Genomic DNA, 25,742 nt, shown 5'->3' on the forward strand with positions numbered 1-25,742 from the left:
CTGCCTGCTTACCATATTTATCACCAGTAGAACATGTATGGGACCATCTGGTACACTAACTATGACAGCCTACAAGTTTGCACAATCTAGAGGCTCAGTTACAGAGAATGTGGAGCGATATGCCGTAGGATGCCACATGGAACTTGTATGCCTCCATGCCTGCCTGTATTGCATCCTGAATCCAAGCTAAAAGTTGCCCAACAGGGCACTAGAGCCTCAGTGCCCCCTGTATCACATCTTGTATCCAAGCTAGCGGCGGGCTAATAGGTACTAGAGCCTCAATGCCCCTGTATCACATCTTTATCCCACGTAGGAATGGTACAACAGGATACTAGAACTTCCATGCCTGCCCGTATAACATCTTGTATCTATGCTAGAGGTGGTACAACAGGGTACTAGAGCCACCATGTCTGCCCGTATCGCATCTTATATCCAAGCTAGAGGCGGTACAAAAGGGTACTAGAGCCTCCATGACCCTGTATCACATCTTGTATCCAAGCTAGAGGCGATACAACAGGGTCCTAGAACCTGCATGCCTGCCCATATCACATCTTGTATTCAAGCTAGAGGTGGTACAAAAGGGTACTAGAGTCTCCATGCCCACCTGTATGAGATCTTGTATCCAAGCTAGAGGCGGTACAACAGGGTACTAGAGCCTCCATGCCTGCCCGTATCCCATCTTGTATCCAAGCTAGAGGCAGTACAATAGGGTACTAGAGCCTCCATGCCTGCCCGTATCATATCTTGTATCCAAGCTAGAGTCTCCCTTCAAGTCTTCAGTTTTCCGCAATAAATGTTCCTTTTGCCCTGATATTGTAATCACTTACTTGTATCAGCGTTACAATCACACAGAGAAAGTGTCCTTCCATTCTGACAACTTCTTCTAGTGAGGGATTGGTTTTGACAAGGTGGAATAAATGCACATTCCCTGCTGACCAATGACAGTTGTTGACTAATCTCCGCCATGTTTACCGGGGGCAGTTATCGGGAACGAATGTTTGTGTGATCATCAGTCTGTATAAAACGCCTTTTATGTTCCGACCCGTTATGTTGTACAGTGTACTTTCTCTTGGCTGGTGGTTGACTCTACTCCAGTATGTCAGATCTCGGATCAGGGAATCTAGAGTATCTACAATGCTCAGTCTGGTCTATTGAAGTCTCCGCTATACCTCCAGTCTCTCTTCCTCTATTGGGATGTTTCTCGCTCCCCGCTTCTGCCCCTCTCCCATCCCACCACAGCTCACAGGGAACTGCAGTGGAAACCTTGAAGTCACCCACACTTTACTACAAGGATTAAACTATCATGAATTCAGTCAGATACGGTGATTAAGAGATGGTTTTCTTTCTTTCTTCAGATAACAGTGATTTAATAGCATGCACCGTAATAACGAAGGATGGAGACCAAGTTCAGAGATTCTTGGCTGTGGACATCTATCAGATGAGCCTGGTGGAACCAGACAGTAAAAGACTTGGTTGGGGAGTTGTGAAGTTTGCTGGTTTACTACAGGTCAGTAGGAAGATTCTGAAATCATCTTTATGCTCTAAATTTAGAGTTGCCCCAAAACTGGGTAATATTTCAGCCTGATATAACTACTGGAAAATCAGACCGAATTGGACTGATGTCTAAAAGTGCGTAAAGTATGTAAAATAAAGTTCCGATGGCTGCTCGTACTGTGATACGCAGACGCAATGTATTTCAGGAGTTTACTGTAAATGTCATTGTCATGACAACTAATTGCTCTGTTTTAGACATGTAGCTTCTCAATAAAAATACCTCTGAACCATAAAAGTGCTTAAAGTGCAGCCGGTGAGATCATCAGGTAATCTCCCCCGATCACAGCGGATTCAGATTAAGGTCTGTCCATGTAACACAAGGATGCGTCATACAGAACAGCTCTCCATTCTGCCCCAAAGAAGGGGCTTCTGAGCAGGAAGATGCACCTCTACGATTTCCATTACCTTAATAGGGCGTCATGAGGAGTGAGTGGTTGTCTGCTTTGATCAGTACCTTTTAGGCCACTTTCTCACAGCTGAGATTTGTGCATTACAAGATTGCAAATCTCACACGAATGTGAATTCCATTCTTTTGAATGGGATCATATACAGGAGTAATATATATATATTTTTTCCTGCATCACGGTGCAGGAAAAAATAACGGCATGTCCTATCTTTGGGCATTTCCTCAGTATGCCTCGTCCATTGCCTTCAATGGGGCCGGAAAAAAAATGTACGGTGGGCGAGGTGCACTCAAGTGTGATGCAAGGTTTCCCATTGAAAACAATGGGAAACACTCCACTATCCTTGAGCTACTTCACTGACACAAAAACGCATCACATGTTGTACAGCGCATTATCTTGTAGAGTTTCACAGCCCGACATCGCACTCACCTGTGTGAAATTTAGCCTTGGGTGGAATGAGAGAGTCCTGCGTTGGAGCCCATGTACATGCACTGAGGTGCCCGCCCTGCAGTGGGGTTGTCTTCTTACCATCCTGTTATATGTATAGAATATTTGGGTAATTTTACCGATCATTTGTGGTTAACAGAAGAATCCACACCATTGTATATTGTGCACATTCAGCCAATGGTGTGTCTGCTCCATTTAATAGACATCTAATTCTTTATAGTAACGCCTCATCCATTTTTTAGGATATGCAAGTAACTGGTGTAGAAGATGACAGCAGAGCCTTGAATATAACTATCCACAAACCAGCATCAACTCCACACTCCAAGCCATTTCCCATTCTTCAGGCTACTTTCATCTTCTCGGACCATATCCGCTGCATTATAGCCAAGCAAAGACTTGCAAAAGGCCGTATTCAAGCCCGACGGATGAAAATGCAGAGGATATCAGGTAGGTGTCATACATCTATTGCATCACGATTCACAAGGTGTACAGATGTATCCTTGTTAAAGCGAACATTCAGCGAGCCAAGTACTTGTAGAATTGCTCGATGTGGCATCTAGCGCTATGTATGTAGCCCATTGCTGTTGATTGACTTCCAGATATGCCAATAACGTAGGCACACCACGCCAGTCATGTTGGCACTGAATACATTGGTATGGCTATCTTTCCTAAGATATGCCTCTTATAATGATTGGTGGGGGTCTGACCTTCTGTTCCATTAAAGAGGCATGTCCTGAATTCATACTTATAACCTATCTGCAGTACATGTGATAAATGTTTAATCGCTGGGGATCTCACCACTTGGATCCCTGGCCAATCACAAGAATGGGGGGGTGCTGTGGGATTGCAACCTTGCCAAAAGCGATATGTTTTTAGTATCGTGTCGTAGCTTTCTGCCATAGCGCCCCAAGCTTGTTGTAAACGTACCCCAATAGTTCAGGATAGTCTTTTATTAGATGTCATGACTGCCCTGTTCCCATAAGCACCAGTAAAATGTACTAATAGGCCCGTGTCCAGCAGTGCACATATGAAATAGCTGAAGGTATGTTTACAAGTTACGGATATGCTGTGTATATTACAGTACAAGCCAAGTGGATGAGAGATCAAGAACTCTTATCCACCCGCTGTCAGGATTTAGTGTAAGCTCACCTGTGGTTGTGGATGTTAAAGCAGTTGTATCAAGTTTTAACCACTGGGGAACCCACCAATCCCGAAAATGGGGTTCACAGAAGCACATTGTTGCTCCGTTCACATCAATGGCAATGCTGGAGATTGCCGAAATGCTTGAGCTCTGTATTCTCTGGCGCTGTCATTGAAGTGAAAGGAGCAACAGGGCATCTGTGTGACCTCCATTCTAATTGCCAAAGGCAAAAAATACCCATAGGTAATATCCCCTAAAATTATAATATACTTTATTATTCAACAAAGACAACATCGAATGATATTTAAAATAAAGGGGCAAATGGTGGCGGCAATGAGATGTGACTAGTAGTCATCAATTAGAATCGTGTGTAATTGTGCATATACACGCTAACACATAGGTCTGGATGGCCAACTTCCAAATGCCTATGTGGAAATTAATAAGTCGGCACCACCAAAACCCTATTAATATCTAACCTATAGCCGAACTGAAATGTTTTGCCTTGTGGTGTCCTCAGGGGGAGCAACATAAACAGGGCTACTATAGCCGTGTTTTTTTGCTCCCCTTGTGAACGCCGCAAGGAGAAACATGTCAGCGTGGCTATAGGTTAGAACTGGCAGCGGCACTTAACGGGTTAACAGCTCCAATGAGCCGTGTGGCTTATCGGAGCTGTTGCCGTCGGATGTCAGCTGTAATAAACAGCCGGTGTCCGCGGTGTATGGAGGAAGATCGCTGCGTGATCTCTCTTCATACATACCCCGACACTGCAGGATGTAAATGTATGTCCTATAGTGTTAAGTGGTGAACTGTGCCGTGGGGGTAAATCCATCACAGAAGGGGAAATCAAGAATTAAAAACAATCACAGAAAATGGCCGTTACTGACTGAGGAGTGCATATAGATGCATCCTCCTCTCACCATGCAGGTAGCTGACTACCAAATGGAGGAGCCAATTACACCTGTGAGGGCACCGATGAAACACCCACTCACACTGCCTCCTGATAATGAGGGGGGTGGATGCTTGGTGTACACTCCCACACATAGTGGATACAGGGTGCCAGACCATTCTGATATATGTAGTTCACCATGCAGAACAGCAACCTATTAATGACGCCATGATAATTCGGCGGGTTGCCCTGCATATCCATCAGTGAACCACATTGGTACTGCCACCCTGGGCTCCCCCTGGAGTCTTAATGCCACACTGCATGTAAATGATAGATAATAAATGCAAGGCCTTGCATTTATTATCTATCATTCACATGCAGTGTGGCATTAAGACTGTGGGGGTAAATCCACTAGCAAATCAGCACCAAAATGGTTGTTTCACCACTGTTGGATCCCTTGCGGATTTACCGTCAGAAGGGTTGGCCAGGTAGTAAAAACACTACTGCTTGCTTTCCGAGTCAGTGGCGTACATGTCAATGGATTGTGTCTGGTATTGCACCGCAGCTCTATTGAAGTGAATGACGCTCAGCTGCAGTACCACACACAACCTGTGGACAGGTATGGCGCCGTTTCTGATCTTGTATAACCTTTTTTAATGGCAGCTCATTCAAACTACTATCATTTTACATAAATACAACTGCTCATGAATGCAGGGGAGATGTTCTGAGTAGTAATCAGCTTGTGCCTCCAGCGTGTCTCACCATCCCTTTAAGTATCTGCCACAGGTGAACCGGACCTGGTATATTATTAAGATAAATGGTATTGACCATTCAGTTTGACAATAAGGCTTCACATATTCTAGGAATTACATCATTGTGAAGAGTTCTAGGAAAAATGTCCCCAGTTTATGGATTTTTATCCGCATTGATTTGCTGGGTCATCAATTATTATGAATCATTAAATTTACAATAACTGCACATTTTTATAGAGCTGTAATAACGTAAGTTATGGTCGCCAATATACTGTCTGTCACAGCGATGGCGTCTCATAATTGTAATGATTCTGTAAAAGCGCACAATATTAAATACATAATGATGGCTTGGGAAATGCTGTCCGACTAGTACAGGCACCTGGAGCATGGGCAGGATGGGGATGAGGGTCCCGAAAAGGGACTTTACAGCTAATAAATGGGGATAAAGTAATAGATCTAGATTTACATGCAGTGAGCGTTATGAAAACGAGGGGGGCTGAAATAACTCTTTAACGTGGCATGTTCCTGGTCAGCTGGTTTATGGTAAGGGCTAATGGACAGTAAGAGCGGGGCTGCAGGACCTTGCAGACGTACCTACATGTGATGTACTTGAATGCATATAATACATCTAGACATCCCAACAAAATGTTTTACTAATGACATACGATGGGCGACCCGAGATTAGGGACAAGGGTCCTTTAACTTTTTTATTAACTATTTTAAGTTACCGTATTTAATTCATACTGGATTGTTGACAGTTAGAGATGAGCGAGCGTACTCTGTAAGGACAGATACTCTAGTGAGTATCGTCCTTACCGAGTACCTGCCTGCTTGCCCGCAAAGATTCGGGTGCCGACGGGGTGAGCGCTGTGTTGCGGGAGGGAGCGAGGGGGGGGGGGAGAGAGATCTCCCTCCCGTTTCCCCCCGCTCTACCCCGCCGTTCCCTGCCGGCACCCGAATCTTTGCGGGCAAGCAGGCAGGTACTCGGTAAGGACGATACTCACTCGAATATCTGTCCTTACCGAGTACGCTCGCTCATCTCTAGTGACAGTCCCTAGAACCAACAGCGCCAGCACCAGCCATACCCTGTTTATCCTATGCAGCAGTATTCCCCATTCAGCTCCATGCAGAAACCGCCAGACTGCACCACTCACTTCAGTAGGGCTCTGCTGCAATACTAGACCAGGCACTATTTTTGGTATTGGCAGTACAGCAGATGACATTTCCTAGTGTTTGGATCCTCACAATTACTGGACTATGCCATCCATGCTGAACAGCCCCTTTTTAAGTCATTACTAAATAAGTACTTGCCATTTATTCTCTTCAGTGTTTGCTCCTTCGAGGCACAGCTACAACCGGTGACTGCTGCTTAGCTGCACGGCGGTAGTCTAATTGGCAAAGAAAATCTAAAACGCCCGTCCTCTGTCACGCATGACGCAAGTTCTGTCTGCCCTCATTGACTACTATATAGAAGTGTCTTATAATGATCATTAGCAATGATGGAATAGTATTAAAAAAAAGATAATAATCGGGTGGTGGCCACGTATGTACTGGATCATATGAGTTCTGGTAAGGGGGAGGCTTGGAGATCTGCTTTCATTTAGGTTCAATCCGAGAAACCGTTTTACTGTGGCCAATAGGGCTGGGAAATTTGGCTGGAAATTAAAATCTTAACTTTGTTTTTCAATCTCTTCTTGGGTTTTAATTTTAAGCTCAATTTTTTTTTTCATTTTGTTGCTAAACAAGCTAAAAATACAAAGACCTTTTTTCTGCATAAGGGAATCGCATATATAGCAATGGAGTGATTCCCACATGTAAAGAAAAGAAATGGAGTATGGACTTCAGTTCTATACACACATACCTGTCCTCCACGCAGCCATCACAGCTCCACTCCCTGGTGTCCTGCACCCAACCTGCAGCCTGCTATTACAGGAGAAAGGGATGATCTCTAAAAGTATACTCTTATTATCTGGAGATAAGCTGCTACCAGAGGAGTCTAACGGTGCAGGGGGATCAGCCCTATTCTTATTTGCACAAGGAAAGATTAGAAGCAATGGGATGAAACTGAAAGGGAGGAGACACAGATTAGATATTAGACAGTGAGGGTGATCAATGAGTGGAACAGGTTACCACGGGAGGTGGTGAGTTCTCCTTCAGTGGAAGTGTTCAAACAAAGGCTGGACAGACATCTGTCTGGGATGATTTAGTGAATCCTGCACTGAGCAGGGGGTTGGACCCGATGACCCTGGAGGTCCTATCCAACTCTACCATTCTAGGATCTCATACTGGCTTTCTCCCACCTGTTCATTTTGAATACATGCATTGAATGACCACTTTTTTTTAGATTTCCTTTGGTGTTCAAATCCTCATCAGTCTCCTATAAACAGGATAGTTCTATGTAGTTGTTGGAAATTAATGTCAATACTGACATGCTTTGAATGGCTAACAGGAAGGGTTCATTGATTCATGCTGCTGGCACCAAATTCTTATCCTCACATCAGCATGGTTCAACAGAAATCTGTGGAGGTATTATTCCATCTCCCATATTTGCATATTACCCAGAAGAGCATGAATGGCCTTTCCAGTCTCCTCACTCACTGTCTAGATGCTCTCCCTAAGGAGATAAGCTAGCGTTTCTGATTACTTTGATGTTATACTGGGTGTCACCTAGACTATTCCTAATGTTTTTGCCTGGCATATTTTGAAGATTTATTTCCTGTAGATCTGTATTAAAATTTTGATCTGAACTGTTTGCTGGCATTTTAGTCTTATTGCCAACTCTGAAAACCCCAGGAGATCACTATGCAAGCCAAGTGTTCGGAATTGGATGTAAGTGAATTTCCTCTAAGCACACTCAAACATACTGACTCTGGTGTGAGACATGGACTGTCTCATAAAATCGTTTAAGCCTTGTTGGGCTTAAATCATTTTTTACTGCAATTTTAGCCATATATTCACATTAATCCCTACATTACTGACTGTGTGAGTACTTTGTGGTTTATCCATATATGATATCTCCTACGGGAGTGGATTTTGGTCAGTCTGATAAAAATGAGTAATGATGACGCACATAATACCGGTAGCAGAATTTGACTAATTTCTGTCCAGTGATCCTTTAAGCGTAGTGGTTTTACTCAGAAGGTTAAAGGGGTGGTCTCGCGAAACAAAGTGGGGTTATACACTTCCGTATGGCCATATTAATGCACTTTGTAATGTACATTGTGCATTAAATATGAGCCATACAGAAGTTATTCACTTACCTGCTCCGTTGCTAGCGTCCTCGTCTCCATGGTTCCGTCTAAATTCGCTGGCAGCTTGCTTTTTTAGACGCGCTTGCGCAGTCCGGTCTTCTCCATTCAGCACGAGCCGCTTCAGTGTGCTCCCCGCTACAGCTCTTCTGCGCATGCGCAGACGAGCTGTCACTGCTCGGGAGCGCGCTGAAGCGGCCATTCTGCACCATCCTCTGTTAGAGGAAGGTGCAGAAACTGGAGCTGCCCAGCGGAGAAGACCAGCCCAGCCCAGCAGCCCCGAGAAGCCTCCCAGGTAAGTGATGGGTCGGGGGGGGGCTGCCGCTGCGCCGGGCTGCGCCGGGGGGGCTGTCGCTAGGCCGGGGGGGCTGCCGCTGCGCCGGGGGAGCTAGCGCTAGGCCGGGGGGGCTGTCGCTAGGCCGGGGGGGCTGTCGCTAGGCCGGGGGGGGCTGCCGCTAGGCCGGGGGAGCTAGCGCTAGGCCGGGGGGGGCTGTCGCTAGGCCGGGGGGGCTGCCGCTAGGCCGGGGGAGCTAGCGCTAGGCCGGGGGGGGCTGTCGCTAGGCCGGGGGGGCTGTCGCTGCGCCGGGGGAACTAGCGCTGGGGCGCCGGGGGAACTAGCGCTGGGGAGCCGGGGGCTAGCGCCGGTTACCTGCTGTCTGGTCGGCGGCTGCGGGGCGTCTGGTCGGCGGCTGCGATGCGTCCGGTTGCCATGGAGACACAGCTGGCAGCGTCTCGGGAGCGCGCACGTCGGGCTGCAGCGAGCGACTGGGAAAGAGCCGGCGGCCATCTTGAGGAAACTTTTATAACTTGCTGAAACGCTGGAACGGTAAGTACGAACCAGCTAGAAATGTCATTTACAGGGGGGCTTAGTAATGTGTGTTTAATGGGGGGGACTGGGCAAAAAAAAAAATTAACTGCTTCCTCGAGACATCTCCTTTAAGTGAATATTAGTATGACGCCATCTGAGAAATAGCAGCTGGAATCTGACTGGTTGCTGTATGGAATTACTTCACATTTTTTTATTTTCAGTAGATACGCAAGTCATCAATATTGATTGGTGGGGGTTCAACAAGCGGTAGCTGTTTTTCCAAAGTGCTGCTGACACTTGCCGGAATTTACACAGCTCCATACACTGTACAGTGGCCCAGAATAGTACTGCGGGCTCAGTCGCAATTTTTTCAGTAAGAAGGTGGCTTAAGCGGTGTTATTTCCGTCATGCAGCAGCTTGGAGAAACAGCTGATCGGCCAAGGTGCCAGTTGTTGGACCCCCACCAATCTTTTATTGAAGACCTTTACTGGCAGGGCGAGGGGGGGGGGGTAAAAAAGAGCTGAGGAAAACGCATTTAAATTGGATCTTTCATTAAAATTTCGGGCCCAGGTTAAGAGTAGCAAACTGTACTCTTCACATGTGTTACTTGCTCCTCCTTTTGGTAATCTGGCTGTCTGCATGCTGAGAGATAAGTGGTGTCCATTCTTGTCTTCTTGTATCAGTATATGGCCACTTTCTGTGATTTTTTATTTTTTTTTGTCTGTTTGTTTCCCTTTCTGCTGTTTTAGCAAATTATATACTTTCGCTTGACTATTAAAAGCTATGGAAACTTTTGTGCATGAAAAATCCAATATCCATATATCTTACTAAGTCCCTACAGAAAAAAATGATACACTTATCTATTTTGTACTAAGTTTTCCTTTTCATTTATTTATAAAGTCTCATACTTGGTATTCACGCTCTCCTACATTCAAATTTCTGGCTGGGGGGCATTCTCAACACTGATTAGCTGGTCTCTCTGAATATGCACAAGCTTATCTACCCCTTACCTCTCCTCTTTCAGAGGCTGTGCAGCATAACCACTCCCACTACACAGCTATCACTCCAGCTATCTCATCTTCACTCTGAGTAGCTGCTTGTCCCCTTGCACCTCACTGCTGATAAGAGTGGAACATTCAGACTGAATTACAGCCCTCTGTAATAGTAGCTTTTTATGCTCTCTGTCCTCCTGATCTCCCCACCACTCCCCTATAGTCTTCTGTAATAGTTTAGTGGAAAGACAGTAAATGCGCATTCAAAACAAGGAAGCAGGTTTGGGGAGGAGCTGTTACTTTGCTCTGACTGACAACATTTGCTAAGACTTCAGTCCTCCAGTCTGTAGTGCCTTGGTAAACAATACAAGCTCAGAAACCAAAGGATTGGAAACTTTTAATGAAAATCGATTACAAAAAGTCTTCATATCCAAAAACACTTTGATTGAAAGGACAAGAGTGCATTGGTGTACATAGCCTTTAAGTCTTGTTTTCTGTGGATAGGGATTAACTTTAGAACTTGGTACAATCCCTTTAAGGCCTGACGGAACCCCTGAATGGAATCAGTGGTAAGATGTGAACAGGCCTCATTTCTCCTTGTTATCAAACATTTTGTCAGAATCATATCCTTACCGAGCAGCACAATATTATTTGAAGCCTGTGATTAAAAAGGAAATGCGTGTTTTTCTTCTGTGGGGATGACTTTCTTTGTTTTATATATATATATACACTCGATTTACTGTAATTTGTATGATTTCCCACTAATTCAAGTTTTGTTTTTTGTAACTTAGAGAAGTGACCTCAGAGTTGGTAACCCTTGTTGCTTTTATTAATGATAGTTTCACTTTGATCATGAAATTGGGCAGTAGCCTGGATTTATAAGAAACTCACTATGTAAATGTCCGGCTGCTCTGGTCCCAGAAGGTCCTGCAGTTGTTAAATGCCATTCATTGTTCATGTGACTACTACAGCCAATCACTGGCCCCAGTGGTCACATGTGCATGAATGGCACATAGACACTGAAGCCAGTGATTGGCTGCAGCGGTCACATGAACAATGAACAGTATCTGACCACTGCAGGAGGTTCGAGGACTGGAGCAATCCACTATTCAAAAGATAAGTAGTGATCTTTTCTTTTGTACACTTTTGTCTTTTTTTTTTCTTTGACCCCATTAATCATACTGTTGTCATAGCCAAAGATTTTGTATGAAATTCTATGGCTGTTAAATCTTGTTTTGGCACTTTTGCAGAGAATGCTTGCACCATTTCTTGTATACATCTAAGATAGGGCTCACACGAGCGGGTCGAATTCCGCTTGCGGTTATCCACAGCAAAAGACCTGCGAATATTCGCGGAATTGAATTGTGAATGGTTGTTTGGTTTTCCGTATGGATGCACTGCATGTGACAGCATATCGCCCACACAGAAGAGCAAATGCAAGCAGGCAATGACATCAGAATGTTGTCCAACCCCTTGGAAACACGCTTCTATCGCTCAGGCGACATTTTCTTGTGCTGTCTTGGTGAGAGCTGTTCTTAGAACCTTCACAATGGGATACTGCTGTCTTGGCTTGGCTGGTTTCATAATACTTTTTTTGAAAGTAGTATAAGGCACTTTATATAAAAAATAAAAATAAATTTTTTTTTTAAAAAAAAAAAAAGACAATTATTCTACTGGACTCTTCCTCCAGAAGAATAAGTGGAGGTTGCAGACCGCAGCCTGGATGGGTGTGTTGGTCTCCAGACTCTATCTTGCATTGTCTGCCCACAAATTCCTGCTTTTTTTATTCCATTTGTATCTGGTCTCCTAGCAACTTGAGCACGAGTCTGCATTCTTCCTAGTAGGGTATCAAAAACAGGTTTCGCAAACCAGACAGGTGTAGGCCAAAACTTTAGTCTGTTACTCCCAACAAAAGTCATTAGTTTGCCTGTAGATTGGCCTAAAAATCTCCAATGTCTATACCGAATAAAAAAAAAAAAAAAAAAGCAAGTGAATGACAAAATATACTCACATTTTTAGTGGTAAGAAAATCTTTAGGCTGGGTTCACACAGGGCGGATTTGCTGCGGTTTTGCCGCGGATTGCCGTTGCATATCCGCACTACGGCAAAACCGCTGCATTTGCAGTGCAATGCAGCACAAATGCGTTTTGCAAAAAAGCTGTTCTCACAGGACGGATTTTTTCCGCACAGCCGCAGTGCGGAAATGCAACTGCGGCGCGGTTTTCAAAGATGCAGCATGTCCATTCTTCTGTCTTTTCCGCAGTGTTTTTTGTCCATAGACCTCTATGGACGCAGCAAAATCTGCACCAAAATACGTGGCAAAAAGTAAAAAACACTTGTGGAAAAATTTTTCCGCAGGAATATCCGCAAGCCAAAATTAACCTTTGAAGCGGTTTTGCCGCAGAAGCATTTCTTCTGCGGCAAAACCGCAGCAAATCCGCCCTGTGTGAACCCAGCCTTAAAGAGGTTTTTCAGAACTGTTTCCGCACACATCTACACTGAAACACTGCCCTCCAGGGAACAACTGATTGAGCGGAGGTCCTGAGCGGTAGACCCCTGCCTCTCAGCTATTGATAACCTAAATTAAGTCATCAATAGTTCAGTCCCAGAAAACTTCTTTAATACAAAGGTGTAGATGTTCGTCAGAATCGCATTTTCATTTAACATGGGCCAAGCTGAAATACCAGACCTACCCTGTAGGCAAGAGTAGCGCTGTTTCTAATTAAAAAGCAAAGCCTTTTTCACAACTATTACAATCTCTTTAAAGGGGTTTCTGTAGAATCAACTGTTATCACCTATCCCTAGGAAAGGTGATAAAAGCCCGATCGCTGGAAGGCTCCCCCCTGAGACCCCCACCAGTCTCAAGAACGGGGGTTCCTTGTTACCCCTCCACTTTACTGCAGGCTCACTACACCCACTTACAGTGAGGAGGAGCTTGAAATGAGCGGCAGTCATGCATCCACAGTGCTGCTACATTGATCTTCAAGATCCTGCAGCAGTCACATGCTGTTCATCAGTCATGTGACCACTGCAGCCAATCACTGGCCTCAGTGGTGATGTGCTACTCCTGCATGCATAACCACCGAGACCAGTGATTTGGCTACAACAGTCATATGAAAGATGAATGGCGTATGACAGCTGCAGGAACTTCCAGGATAGCAGAGTGCAATTGCTCAGCTATTTCCATTAGCCCGATTGAAATGAATGGAGCAGTCGCATGCCTGCGTGGTCCCTTGGATAGGGGATAAGTTCATTTCATCGCAATACCCCTTTAAATACAAGTAGAGATGCACCACTAGCATGGTGAAACTAGTAATTGCATTTTCTCCCCTTTTTCCAGTTCTTTTAGATCTACCAGTCCAGCCATCTAAAGAAGTAATTGGTTTTGGACATAGCTCTTCATCAGCTCAGCATCTTCCCTTCCGGTTTTATGAACAATCTCGCCGTGTTGGGAGTGACGTCACCGTACAACGCTCTGTGTTTGCCTCGGTTGACAAGGTACCAGGTACGATCAAAGGAAGACCTCTAGTTTCATTGCTTTAATACAACTGGATTGGAAATGGGTTGTAGTTCTGCTTTATTTACCCCTTTATCGAACTCCATTCTACACAAGCTTCATTCACTGGTGGTCCATCAATCATGTAACCTCTATAAAACCCCTCGGTAACTTTACTGTAGCATCATCCTAGTGTTACTGTTCCGTCGCAGACAGGGCTTATGTTGAGTTTGAAATGCAATAGAGAGAACAATATTTTCCGGCATACAGGAGACGCGTGTCCATAATTTCAATTCAGTTTCTCAGTCAACGTTTTGCTTTCTACAAGTATTAGGAGTATTTTCTATCTTTTCTCCTTAGGGAGAGGAACTATAAACGGTGAGTGAGGAGACTCAAATGGCCATGCATGCTTCTCTGGGTAATATGCAAATAAGGGAAATGAAATAATGCCTCCACAGTGCCACCTATTGAAAGGCAGGATTCCTTCAAGCCAAAGTCAGACTTTTTATACAAGCCTTGTTGCAATGACTGGAAATTAAAAGCAACGCCAGACTCCTACTGTACACTGATGAAGGGCAAAACCCTGAAACAGCTGTCTGTACATGGAGTCTGGCTTTGCTTTTAATTCACGGTCATTGTAACAAGGCTTGTATAAAAAGTCTGACTTTGGCTTGAAGTAATAATGCTGCCTTTCAATAGGTGGCACTGTGGAGGATTTATTCCATCTCCTTTATTTGCATAGTATTTTCTATAATTGCATACCAAACTACTTAGAAATTACACGCCTAAAAAAAATAAAATGCTAATTGGGATAATTACCAATCTAGCATTAGTAAGGAGTATTGGCATAACTAAAAATGGCAGCTTGGGTCTTTATGGTTGTTGAGTATGGAATCCTCATCATCATCAAATGTGTATGAAGTCACCTAGATTAATAGAATGAAGTTGAATATTGCCAGCCTTCTACTAATGTAGATACTGAAGTGTCCACCGCTTTGCAATTTTGGATGTATTTAAAAGGTTTATCCTATGAATTCATTAAAGGGGTTGTCCCGCGACAGCAAGTGGGGTTATACACTTCTGTATGGCCATATTAATGCATTTTGTAATATACATCGTGCATTAAATATGAGCCATACAGAAGTTATACACTTACCCCCTCCAGTGCTGGCGTCCCCGTCTCAATGGCGACGATCAAACTAGTTCTCTGGTCGCACGAACAGTCGCGCTTGCGCAGTGAGGAATGCTCTTCTCGATGTGTCCGGGCTCATGAGCGGTGTCCTGGCTCCTCCCTCTTCTCCGCGTCATCGTAGCTCCGCCTCCGTCACCTGGTGCCGATCAGCCAATGAGGTGGCTGTAATCGGCAGTGGAACGCAGACTGGAGAAGAACATCCACGGTGCACCATGGGAGAAGACCCGCGGCGCACCGTGGGAGAAGACTAGCGGTGCCATCTTTGAAAGAAGAATCTTCAAAGCTGCAGAACGGGCAAGCGAATTTTTTTTATTTTTTAAATAACAAATGGATGCGTTTTTACTATGCACTAAGTGGGGATCTGTGTAAAAAAATTTTAAAAAAAAGATTTTAGGTTTCGGCTCTAAAGGGGTTGTCTCGCGGCAGCAAGTGGGGGTATACACTTCTGTATGGCCATATTAATGCACTTTGTAATATACATCGTGCATTAATTATGAGCCATACAGAAGTTATTCACTTACCTGCTCCGTTGCTAGCGTCCCCGTCGCCATGGATCCGTCTAAATTCGCTGTCTTCTGGCGTTTTTAGACGCGCTTGCGCAGTCGGCTCTTCTGCCTTGTGAATGGGGCCGCTCATACCGGAGAGCTGGTCCCGCGTCGTCATCGTAGCTCCGCCTTGTCACGTGTGCCGATTCCAGCCAATCAGGAGGCTGGAATCGGCAATGGACCGCACAGAGCCCACGGTGCACCATGGGAGAAGACCCGCGGTGCATCGTGGGTGAAGATCCCGGCGGCCATCTTGGAGAAGGAAGAAGGAAGTCGTCGCAGAGCGGGGATTCGGGTAAGTAATATATCTTTTTTTTTTTTTTTTTAACCCATCCTTTGGGTTTGTCTTGCGCCGAACGGGGGGCCTATTGAAAAAAAAACAAAAAACGTTTCGGCGCGAGACAACCCCTTTAAGTCACAAAAAACCATTAATCTTTATTTTAGACTACTTTGCACTGTTTCCACCCCAAAAATGTACATTTTTATCTTTTTTTTTTCCTCTTAACTTCAGTGCGTTCCTCTGAACACTACTGCTGATTAAAAAAAGTTTATCTACTGTGTAGGACCATAATTAATTTCTAGGTTTAGTGTCCCTTTAAATGATGTGACCGTTAGCCTGATAAGAAATTAATCCGTTATACAGTTTCTTTGATATCCAAAACAAAATGAAGGAGGAATTTTAAACTTTTTTATCAGCTTTCAATTAGTGTAAATTCCGTGATCTTAAGGCCGGCTTCACACGAGCGTGACGGGCTCCGCCACGTAATATTCCGCAGTGAAGCCCGTCACGGCGCCCCCCAGAGACCCCATACTTACCAGCGGAAGATAGCGTGAAGACGCTTCCCCACCGCCGTCGCGTCATGTGACACGCCCACCGCGTCACATGACGCGGCCGGCCGTGTCACGTGACGCGCCAGCCGCGTCATATGACACGGCGGCGGTAGGCGGGGAAGCGTTTTTTCACGCTATCTTCCGCTGGTTGCAGCGGGAGATGGCGTGAACGGACGGCTTCCATTGACTGCAATGGAAGCCGTCAGCGCATACACCCGCAGCAAATAGAACATGCTGCGGGTGAGGACGGGAGATTTCACGGTGCGAAATTCCGCGGTGGAATTCCGCATCGTGAGCATTGAGCTATTAGGTTCAATAGAACCTAATAGCAGGGGGCAACGCAGCGGATTTTTGCCGCGAATTTACGCAGCGTAAATCCGTTCGTGGGAAGGAGGCCTAAGTCAGTAATGTTTGCAAATAGAGTTGAGTTGGTGTCCTTTTTAGACGAGCTGATTATCAATTGAACGAGCGAGTGACGTCACCGCCAGCCTATTTGCTCTCATGCAACCTGTTTAGACAGGCAGATACATCGTTGGCTCCTTCAAACAAGAATCATTCAGTCTTTCACATTGGCTGTATAAGTTACCGAGAGGGACGGAACGAGCGCTGCTTATACTGAACGATAAGTGAACGAGCCAACGATGGTATATATGGTGCAGAACATGAACAACAAATGATTATCATTCATTTGTTAGCTTGTATTTAGACCGAATGATTGGGCCGGGTTCACACGGGGCTTACTGCTGCGCACCTAATCAATGATGAGGAGTACTAAAAGCCGGCCGAAAACGAGATTTAAATTACGTCGCTTTCAGTAACGCCTGTGTGAGGGAGGCCTAAGTTTCCTGGAAGTGGGAGGTAAACTAATTTTCAAATAGTGGACTTTCCCATGAAAAACACTGAGACTTTAGCGGGGAAGGGGGTTACAATCAAGGGGTTTTCAGTGGTGGGTGGCCTCTTAGCCGTTAGATGTTATTCTGTATAGAACTGTATTGTCAGATAGAGGTTTACAAAAAGGCAGCTAAGAATTGGTTAAAGGCTATAGCGATTTTTAATTTTTCCCCTTTCTTGACCTACATAAACCACTACATAAGCTCATGCATAGCCGTTATCTGAATAACTGAAAGCATGTGGAAATCAGCATTTCCTCCAGAACTTATCTCTTGCTATAGTCACAGTGCAGACTGCCGTAACTGGCAGCTTGTACTCTGCTGGTGGCAAGTTGTTCCTGCACTCCCCTTGGCTTTGGCATTCCTGCTCCTGCTGTCCTGTTGTCTGGATCTCTACATACGCATCCCTCCTGGTCTCTTCCCGTATCAGATGGGAGCTGACAGGATGTAGAGTCTAAGTAATTACATCATCACTAATCACTGGCACCACTCCAAGTATGTGGTGAAAGCTGACCTCGCGTGCGTCTGACTTGTATCTCACCCAGCGCTTCTGGAGAAATTAATAGCAATGGCAGAAAATACTCTTTTATAGGTCTACTGGAATTCTCAACATCTCTAAATCGCCCCCAGGAGATCTAATTTACTTGTACACAAATTCGCCACATTCACTGGCTGCTGTCAAGTAAACCTTCAGTGGTTTTTTGTAAATGCTAAGAATACAAAATAACAGAAGTCGCTTATAGGGGTTGTACCAGGATCACAAGTTATTTCGTATCCACAGGATAGGGGGTTACTTTCTGATCGGTGGGGGTCTCTCCAATGAGAGACACTCCAATCTCAAGAACAGGGGTCCCATGTCCCCTTCTGCCTCTCACCGTGGGGTTGATTACCCCCTTCCCTGCAGTAACGTCACAATGAATGGAGCGCTAGATGAACATTCGTGGTCGGTGCTCCATTTATTTCAACAGGGCTGATAGAAATACACAAGGACCTGCAGCTTCGCTATCTCTGGTAGTCGTGTTGTAAAATTAATGGACCCCTTGCACGGCCAATAGTCCATCCAGTCTCCTCCTCACTGCTGGGGGTGCAGTTATCCATCTGTGAGGGGAGGATGGGGGACACGGGAATCCTGTTCTCGGGATCGGAGGGGGTCTCAACAGTGGACAAGGGATAACTTGTCATTTTGATGTACAACCCCTTTTTAGAAAATACAAAAATCATCACAATAGGCAAAGCAACTGTCTGGTTTTCGGACAAACTTTTGTCCCGGGACCAGAGGGTGGAGGCGGTATATTACCTGCAGCTGATTGTGTCTGCTCTCCCTCTGTTTCACTGGTTGCCAATGTCGTTTATGTTTGACCTAGATGGCTACATAATGGTTCATAGTGGATTGGTAGGGTTAGCACTACCAAAACACTATACCTGATCTGTGATTGACCACCAAGCACTGGCCAATCAACTGCGATTCAAGTACCCCCTCCACCCTCCGGTCCTAAGACAGAATTTTGTCCTGAAACTGGAGGGTCACATTTAAAAAGCAATGCATACAGCATAGTGACCGTGTACATCAGTCACTACAAATAACATATGTAGGCTTTCAGGTGTCTATTGTGTCCACCTTAGGCCGGACTCACACGAGCGGGTCGGATTCCACATGCGGGAGGCCCGCAGCAGATTCCGGCTGGTGACTCTGCGTACCTCATTAAACTGTATTACGGAGGCTCGCAGGCAGTTTGTATTACCTGCGCTCTCGCTTAGTGATGACGCAGGTAACCGCAGCCCACACGCGATGTTAATTGCGTATAGGCTGCAGGTCGGACACTGCCATTGACTACAATGAAGTCTATCCGCGCGGATTCAGCAGCAAAATAGAGCATACTGCGATTTTTTTTTCTTCTTCCAATCGCAGAATATCTAACTCGTATTTGCGAGTGTGAAGAAAAAAGGAATATGGAACTGGAGCAGATAACCAAGCACATCGCTCAGCTATCTCCACGGACGGTGAATGGAGAGGTGGTCATACATGTGCATTGCTACCTAATTCAATAAGCGGGTCATGGGGTGCTCTGTTCTTGTAATCTCTGGGGAGGTCCCAGTGGTCGGACCATAAGTGATCGTTTAGGACCATAATGCCTTTAATCTCCAGTAACACAGCACAACACACATATGTGACTGTTCTTAACAGGGGGCAGTATTTTGGCACTAGAGTCACTCTGAAGGGTGCTACATGAATAGTCATGTGGGTAATTAGGTGGTCGAGTGGTACATTAGAGTAGGAAAATGTATGAAGCAGATGAGATAAAGGTGCATAACCTTGTCGGAAGAGGAAAATGGTTGGGGCCAATATGAGTGGTGTTTTTTTCCGAGTTTTAGTGACCAGGATTTTATATCAGATTCAGCAATGAGATCCTGCATTCAGATCTGACCAAGGGTAACATTTGCCTGGATGTATGTTTGCCCCATGACTGCGTGGGCTTTAATGTGTGTATGTAGGTTTATGCATTTGAGATGGGGAAATTGGTGAGTTCCATTGCTGGCAGGAACGGATGGCAACTTATGTATCCTGCTGAAGAGTATGCTGGCGCTATATAAGCAGCAGGAAAATACATTTTTATACATACAGGACATTCCAGGACAAATTATCCAGGGGTTAACACATGACTATTTCCAAAGTTTACGAAACTCTGCACATTTGTTCGTTATTAGAGTATATGACCCATTGGGTCATTAAATACAGGAGGAAGGGGTAACGTTCCAAAAGTCACAGAACGGTAATTTTTGATAATTCATATCTCAGTGACGTTTGAAAATTGAGCTTCCCTTTTATGACCCGATGAGTCTAAAAAATTTAGAATATACATTCTGGTAACTAACAAATGTTGAAAGTTTTGTAAAAATCGGAGATGGTCATATGTTACCCCTTGGCTGATTTGTCCTTGAATGACCCATACATGCTCTTTAGACGTGCTATAATTTAGTCATAAGTGAGGCTATTAACTTTTTGTATACAGTCTTATGTACTGTCCTTTGTAATAGAAATCATGTTCTAGGTAGAGATGAGCGAGCACGCTCGGATAAAGCAGTTACTCGAGCGAGCATCGCTCTTCTCGAATAACTGCTTACTGGTCCGAGCAGGCTCGGGGGGGCGGGGGTGAGTGGAGGACGGTGGGGGGGGGGGGGGGGGAGTGAGAGTTCTCTCCCCAAACCCCCCCCCACCCCCCCGCTACTCCCCACTGCCCCCCGAGCCTGCTCGGACCAGTAAGCAGTTACTCGAGAAGAGCGATGCTCGCTCGAGTAACTGCTTTATCCGAGCGTGCTCGCTCATCTCTAGTTCTAGCATAAAATACCGAACCAAACAAGTAATGGTACTATGAATAATTTTGACTCATTTTGTTGTGAAGTGTGTGCATGTGCACACTTGGTTACATCTGTACATGTTCCTTGTATTACGTCTTTGTTGTATGAGTAATGAATTTAAGGGTAAGCCCATGTACAGCAGCCAAGTTCATCCGAAGTGCAGCTGTGCCATTGCTTAAAAAATGTCAACAGCATGCATGGCTTTTACTGGTGCTTAAGACCTTTTACATGCAAAAACCACATAGTCAAAATCTAACAGTGAACTGTACGGTGTTGCAGTACAATATGCTGTTTAGCTTTGTGTCTACACACTGGATACTATGTGTGGCCTTGCCCTTAACGGATATGATGATACAATTTATTACAGATTTGGCTTTCTTGCTTCTTTGTAAGAACTTTGCCAGGGTTTTATTCTGTAGCTTCTTAACCTTCCTTTTGTGGACTTGTGGGACCAATAATGTTACTGTTTGTTTCCGATGTCCTTTGCGTTTCTTCTTAATCATCTGGCAGCCGAGTGATTTCTCAACAGCAAAGAGCAGGCTGACATCCCCACTTCTGGAGCTCCTCGTAACACCCCGCACGCGATAAAGAGGAGTTAGGACCACGTGTGGATTCTGTAACTGGCTGGCTTATTTTTGGGAGGAACAAGCGGGCAAAAGCTTAATTTATGCTGTAAATTTAATTTTTGAAACTGTTACAAGCAATTCAGACTTTTTGGAGCCGTTCGCTTTCCACAGATATTTTCCAAAAATGTCATATAGGGAGTTTTCATGCTAAGAAATTACAGAAAACAATAGAGATTCCGGCCAGCATTTTGGATACTGCACACATCCAGTTTCTTTTCATGCAGTATAGTATTAGATTATATAGCTTTTATTAGATTTTTTTTTTTAAACTAAAGCCCTGATCAGTATACTGTGTATACGGTAAAAAGAATGTGCGTTTGTCCTGCATGACCCTTTGCATTACACATTCCGAGGTCTAGTTGTGTGTTTACAGGAAACCTTTTTACTAGTTTTTATCTTATTAGTTTTGAACTTTGCCATAAACTTGAATTCACTTTTTCTACATTGTAGCCTTTTGCATTTTCCCCCTGACCTATCAGTCCCAATAACGGATAACATTATTCTCAGACAGCAAGTTAAAGTTAATCAGCCTCCATAAACTTCTATTAAAATAACTTTCCAGTTTTTTTCATTTTCCTAAACCACAGTCCCTGGGAGACAATCAAGTGGTGACTGCCAACATCTCTATATGGGAATGGTTTCTTCATAGCCTAATTAGAAGGAAATAAAAGCTAGCTGTGGTCGGAGGGAGTAATCAACTTCCAGTGGATACGCTTCGCTGACCTTTTGGTCTCCTATATGGGCCAGTACAAGAATGTAGTGCTTGCTAATGTATTCTCCATGTTCTGTTACTGCCATAGGGTAAGCTGTAATTGCTGCACAGCGTTCATTTTGTGACAGTTTATCTTTATTTCTCAATTGTGGCTTCCATTTCAGAAATACATAAAGCTTTTTCTCCATATATAAAAGTTAGGTAAATGGCTCAAATTGTAATTTTTGTGATGAGAATCTCTGTACAACACAGCACAATATTTTTGGGCTATATCAGAAACAAAACCTAAGTAATTGTTTTCATGAAAGCTAATTTAACCTCTTAATTACGTGGTCCTTTTTTTTTGTTTTTTTTTTCTTCACTTTTTCGGTTTTTCCTCCCCACTTTCAGAAAAATCATAACTTTCTTTTATTTATCAATCAACATAACTGTCTGCGGTATTGGTTTTTGCAGGACAAGCTGTTGTACTTTTCAGTGGTACCATTTAATGTACCATATAACGTACTAAGAAACTTTTACAGATTTCAAAGTGGAGTAAAATAGAAAAAAAAACACAATTCTGCCTTCTTTGGGGGTCTTGTATTTACAGCATACACATTGTGTATTGCGTAATATATATAGTGGGGTTTTTAGGTTAGTTTTTTTTTTTTTTTTTTTCTGGCAGCCATAGCTTTAGTTTTCTGTCCCTATAGTTGTGTGAGGGCTCGTTTTTGCTGGACATCCTGTAAAGTCAGTTGTTAACATTTGGAGTACTTTTTGATTACTTTTTATTCAGTTTTCTTCTTGGAGACTGGGTGACCAAAAAACCCCCAATTCTGGCTTAGTTTATTTTTTCCTGACGTTCACCGTGCTAGATAAATAATGCGTTACTGTTTTGCATGCGGCAATACCAAATATGTTTTTGTTTTGATTTTTTTTTTTTGTTACCTTTTTATTTCTTTCTAATAATTAATAAAAACTTTTTTAACACCCAACCCCCATAGGGGACTTGAACTTGCAATACCATAGTATTGCATTACACCGGGTTCTGATGGGTACTCAATCAGCCTCGGAAGCCCTGGGGATCTTCAGAAGGCCCCAGGCTGCCATGGCAAACGAACGGCACCTCATGACCTCATTGCGGAGAAGCCAATGACCCCAGAATTCAAAATAGTAATCGGGGCATTTTAAATGCTGTGTTTAGAACTGACAGTGACATTTAACAAGGTTAAAAGCTGGCATCAGCATTTATACTGATTGTAGCTGTGGATCCTCTTCATACTTTAGCTGTTGCGGGCATGTTAGCTGTCAAAGCTAACACCCACATTGCGTGGAGCAGTATTGGCTTCTGAACCTCCATGACTTAACTGTATGTCCTGTGCAGTAAAGTGGTTGAAGTGACACCCTGCTTTGTACACTTTAAATTACGTTCTGGGCTTCCTTAGGGCCATTTCACACTAATATTTTTGATTTTCATTGAGCTGTTCTGTCGTGGAAGCAACAATACAAAAACAAAAAAAAAGTTCTTCCTATAGCAATGAATTGAAACTGATTTCTCAAATTTCCACCGCCATTTCACTTTTTACACTGGAACAAAAGTGCAGACTGATGTGCTTTTGTTTCCAATTAAAAAAAACTTTAACGAACGCTGACCCATTTTTTTTAACATTGTAGTCAAGGGGAGACTGAAAAACAAAAAAAGGAAGGCAATCAGTTTTCATCCGTTTTATAGTTCTGTCTGTTATAGAACAGGATTTGCAAAAAAAAAAATACAGGTGTGAGCCCAGCCTTAAAAATGTTCGAAAAATTGCCATATTTGCAAAAGAGAGTCGTTTTGGATATGTTCCTGCATAGAAGACGAAACAAAGATAAAATGAGCAATGGATTCTAAAAACGCAGTGTGTAAAGAGCCTTATAGATGTGTCAAACAGGTACCAGCTTTTAGCAAAGATTAGCCAACTGCTACAGTTTGGTCTTGTATTTTATGGCTCTTTGTGTCATGAATGAAGACCCATTTACACGGAGCGATCGCTCACAAATCGCTAAAAAGCGATCGTTAGAGCGATCATTGTGGCATCTAAACGCACGGCCATTGTGCACTTTTCATGTACTGCTAGCTGATCATTAAATTTAGGCCAACCTAAAAATCGTTGTTCGGCCTTATCAGGAGTTCTTTGCGGGTCGTGCTGATAGCATTGTTTCCCGTCGGAGAACAAAGGAACTGAAAGCAGATAAGAGCCCTCCGGCTATTAACTACTTTGAGCTAAAGGCTTCATTTGCATGCTAATAAGCTATTAAGTAGCTAAGAAGCTACTTAATAGTTTATGCAAAATGATCGCTCAAAGCTGTCATTCGAGCGATCATCGCTCAGTATAAATGGGCCTTAAGAAATGGGTCATACAGAGGGAAGAGTTTTTTAATCCTTAAAGTATTTTGGGTGGGTATGTTTTTAACTTTACAGTTTGGAAGAATTCCAGATGTAACTTTGTAATCAACAAATGTGTAACTTCACGGGGGAAAGAGGCTGCCGTCACGTCCTTACGTCGGATGCCATCCTTCCTGCCACATAAGAGGACAGCAGTGTTATAACATTCAATATGGTTTGTCAATGGTCAAATGTTTTTACCTATGTGCTTTGCAGATGAGTATCCTGTAAATGACCTTTATATGGTATATTTAAATCTATGGTCTGCAGCCTATTGCTTTCCACATTTTGAGAAATTTCCACCATGACAGTCTGCGGTTTTTATGGCATGTTGAGACCTATAGTCAATAACTAACCTATGACCCTCTAACTATATATTCTACGCAAATCATCTTGTGTTTTACACAACAGTTTCCAGGATTTCTTTCATTATTAACTTTCTTGTAATCTTCTTGTCCTATTTTACTAAAATATTGTAGGTCGAATGTGTGGCCATGTGATCAAGGATTCACAGTCTGTGGGAGTTAGGAAAACGGCCATGGACAGCGCTGTGCTGTGTATGATGTATCAAGGCGTATGCTGGACGCCCATCCATACCCACTTCTTCAACAAACATATATTGAAAGTAGATTTAGTTATGATTGACTAGATAATCGAAATCATACACTAGAATACCCAGACAAACTATCAAAATTGGGATTATTCACCCAAGAAAAAAGACGGCTAAGGGGCGATCAAATAACTATGTATTAATACATTAGGGGACAATACAAGGATCTCTCCAATGATCTGTTTATACCCAGGACTGCGACAGTAACAAGAGGGCTTCCTCTACGTCTAGTGGAAAGCAGGTTTCATCACCAACACAGGAGGTTCTTTACAGTAAGAGCACTGAGACTGTACAACTCTCTGCTTGAGGACGTGGTGATGGCAAAATCCATAGAGAAGTTTAAGAGGGGACTAGATGTCTTTTTAGAGCACTACGACATTACAGGTTGTAGAGATTAAATAACCGAAAGGGTTGTTAATCCGGGTATGCTCTGACTGCTGGTCTTTGAGTCAGGTAGGAACTTTTCAAATGTTGATCCAGGGATTATTTTGACTGCTATTATGGAGTCGGGAAGGGATTTTTTCCCCCAGATGGGGTATATTGGCTTCTGTCTCACTGCTTTTTTGTTTTTCTTTCCTCTGGATCAACAAGGCGAGGGGGTGGAAACAGGCTTAACTGGTTGGACATTTGTCTTTTTTCAGCCTATCTAGCATACTATTTTACTATGCAAGAAGTGCAAATGACACATTTGGGTCCAGTCTATAGAGTATGTTAGTAATGTTGGCAATATTAAATTCAGGGAATAATCACTTCCAGTTCTGCTGAGCTGTATGTGAACCAAGCCAAAACCAATATTAAAATAGTTTATTTTTTTCCGCATCCAGCTACCAAACATTATGGCTTCTCA

At 43.8% G+C, this 25,742-nt stretch overlaps 1 protein-coding gene across 5 annotated transcripts in view; it reads left to right on the top strand.

Moving 5' to 3' along the window:
• The window catches only part of CLEC16A (C-type lectin domain containing 16A), a 197,527-nt gene that overhangs the window by 127,143 nt on the left and 44,642 nt on the right, over window positions 1-25,742 (top strand). For 4 of the 5 annotated variants that reach the window (XM_066576179.1, XM_066576183.1, XM_066576180.1 and 1 more), the window contains exons 19-21: window positions 1,356-1,507; window positions 2,648-2,852; window positions 13,573-13,737. In XM_066576179.1, the coding sequence (XP_066432276.1) occupies window positions 1,356-1,507; window positions 2,648-2,852; window positions 13,573-13,737 (522 nt within the window). The remainder of the gene's footprint in view (window positions 1-1,355; window positions 1,508-2,647; window positions 2,853-13,572; window positions 13,738-25,742) is intronic. The other variant, XM_066576181.1, reaches the window with a different exon arrangement.

Source organism: Eleutherodactylus coqui, chromosome 8, assembly GCF_035609145.1.
Source record: "Eleutherodactylus coqui strain aEleCoq1 chromosome 8, aEleCoq1.hap1, whole genome shotgun sequence".
NCBI classification, from domain to species: domain Eukaryota; kingdom Metazoa; phylum Chordata; class Amphibia; order Anura; family Eleutherodactylidae; genus Eleutherodactylus; species Eleutherodactylus coqui.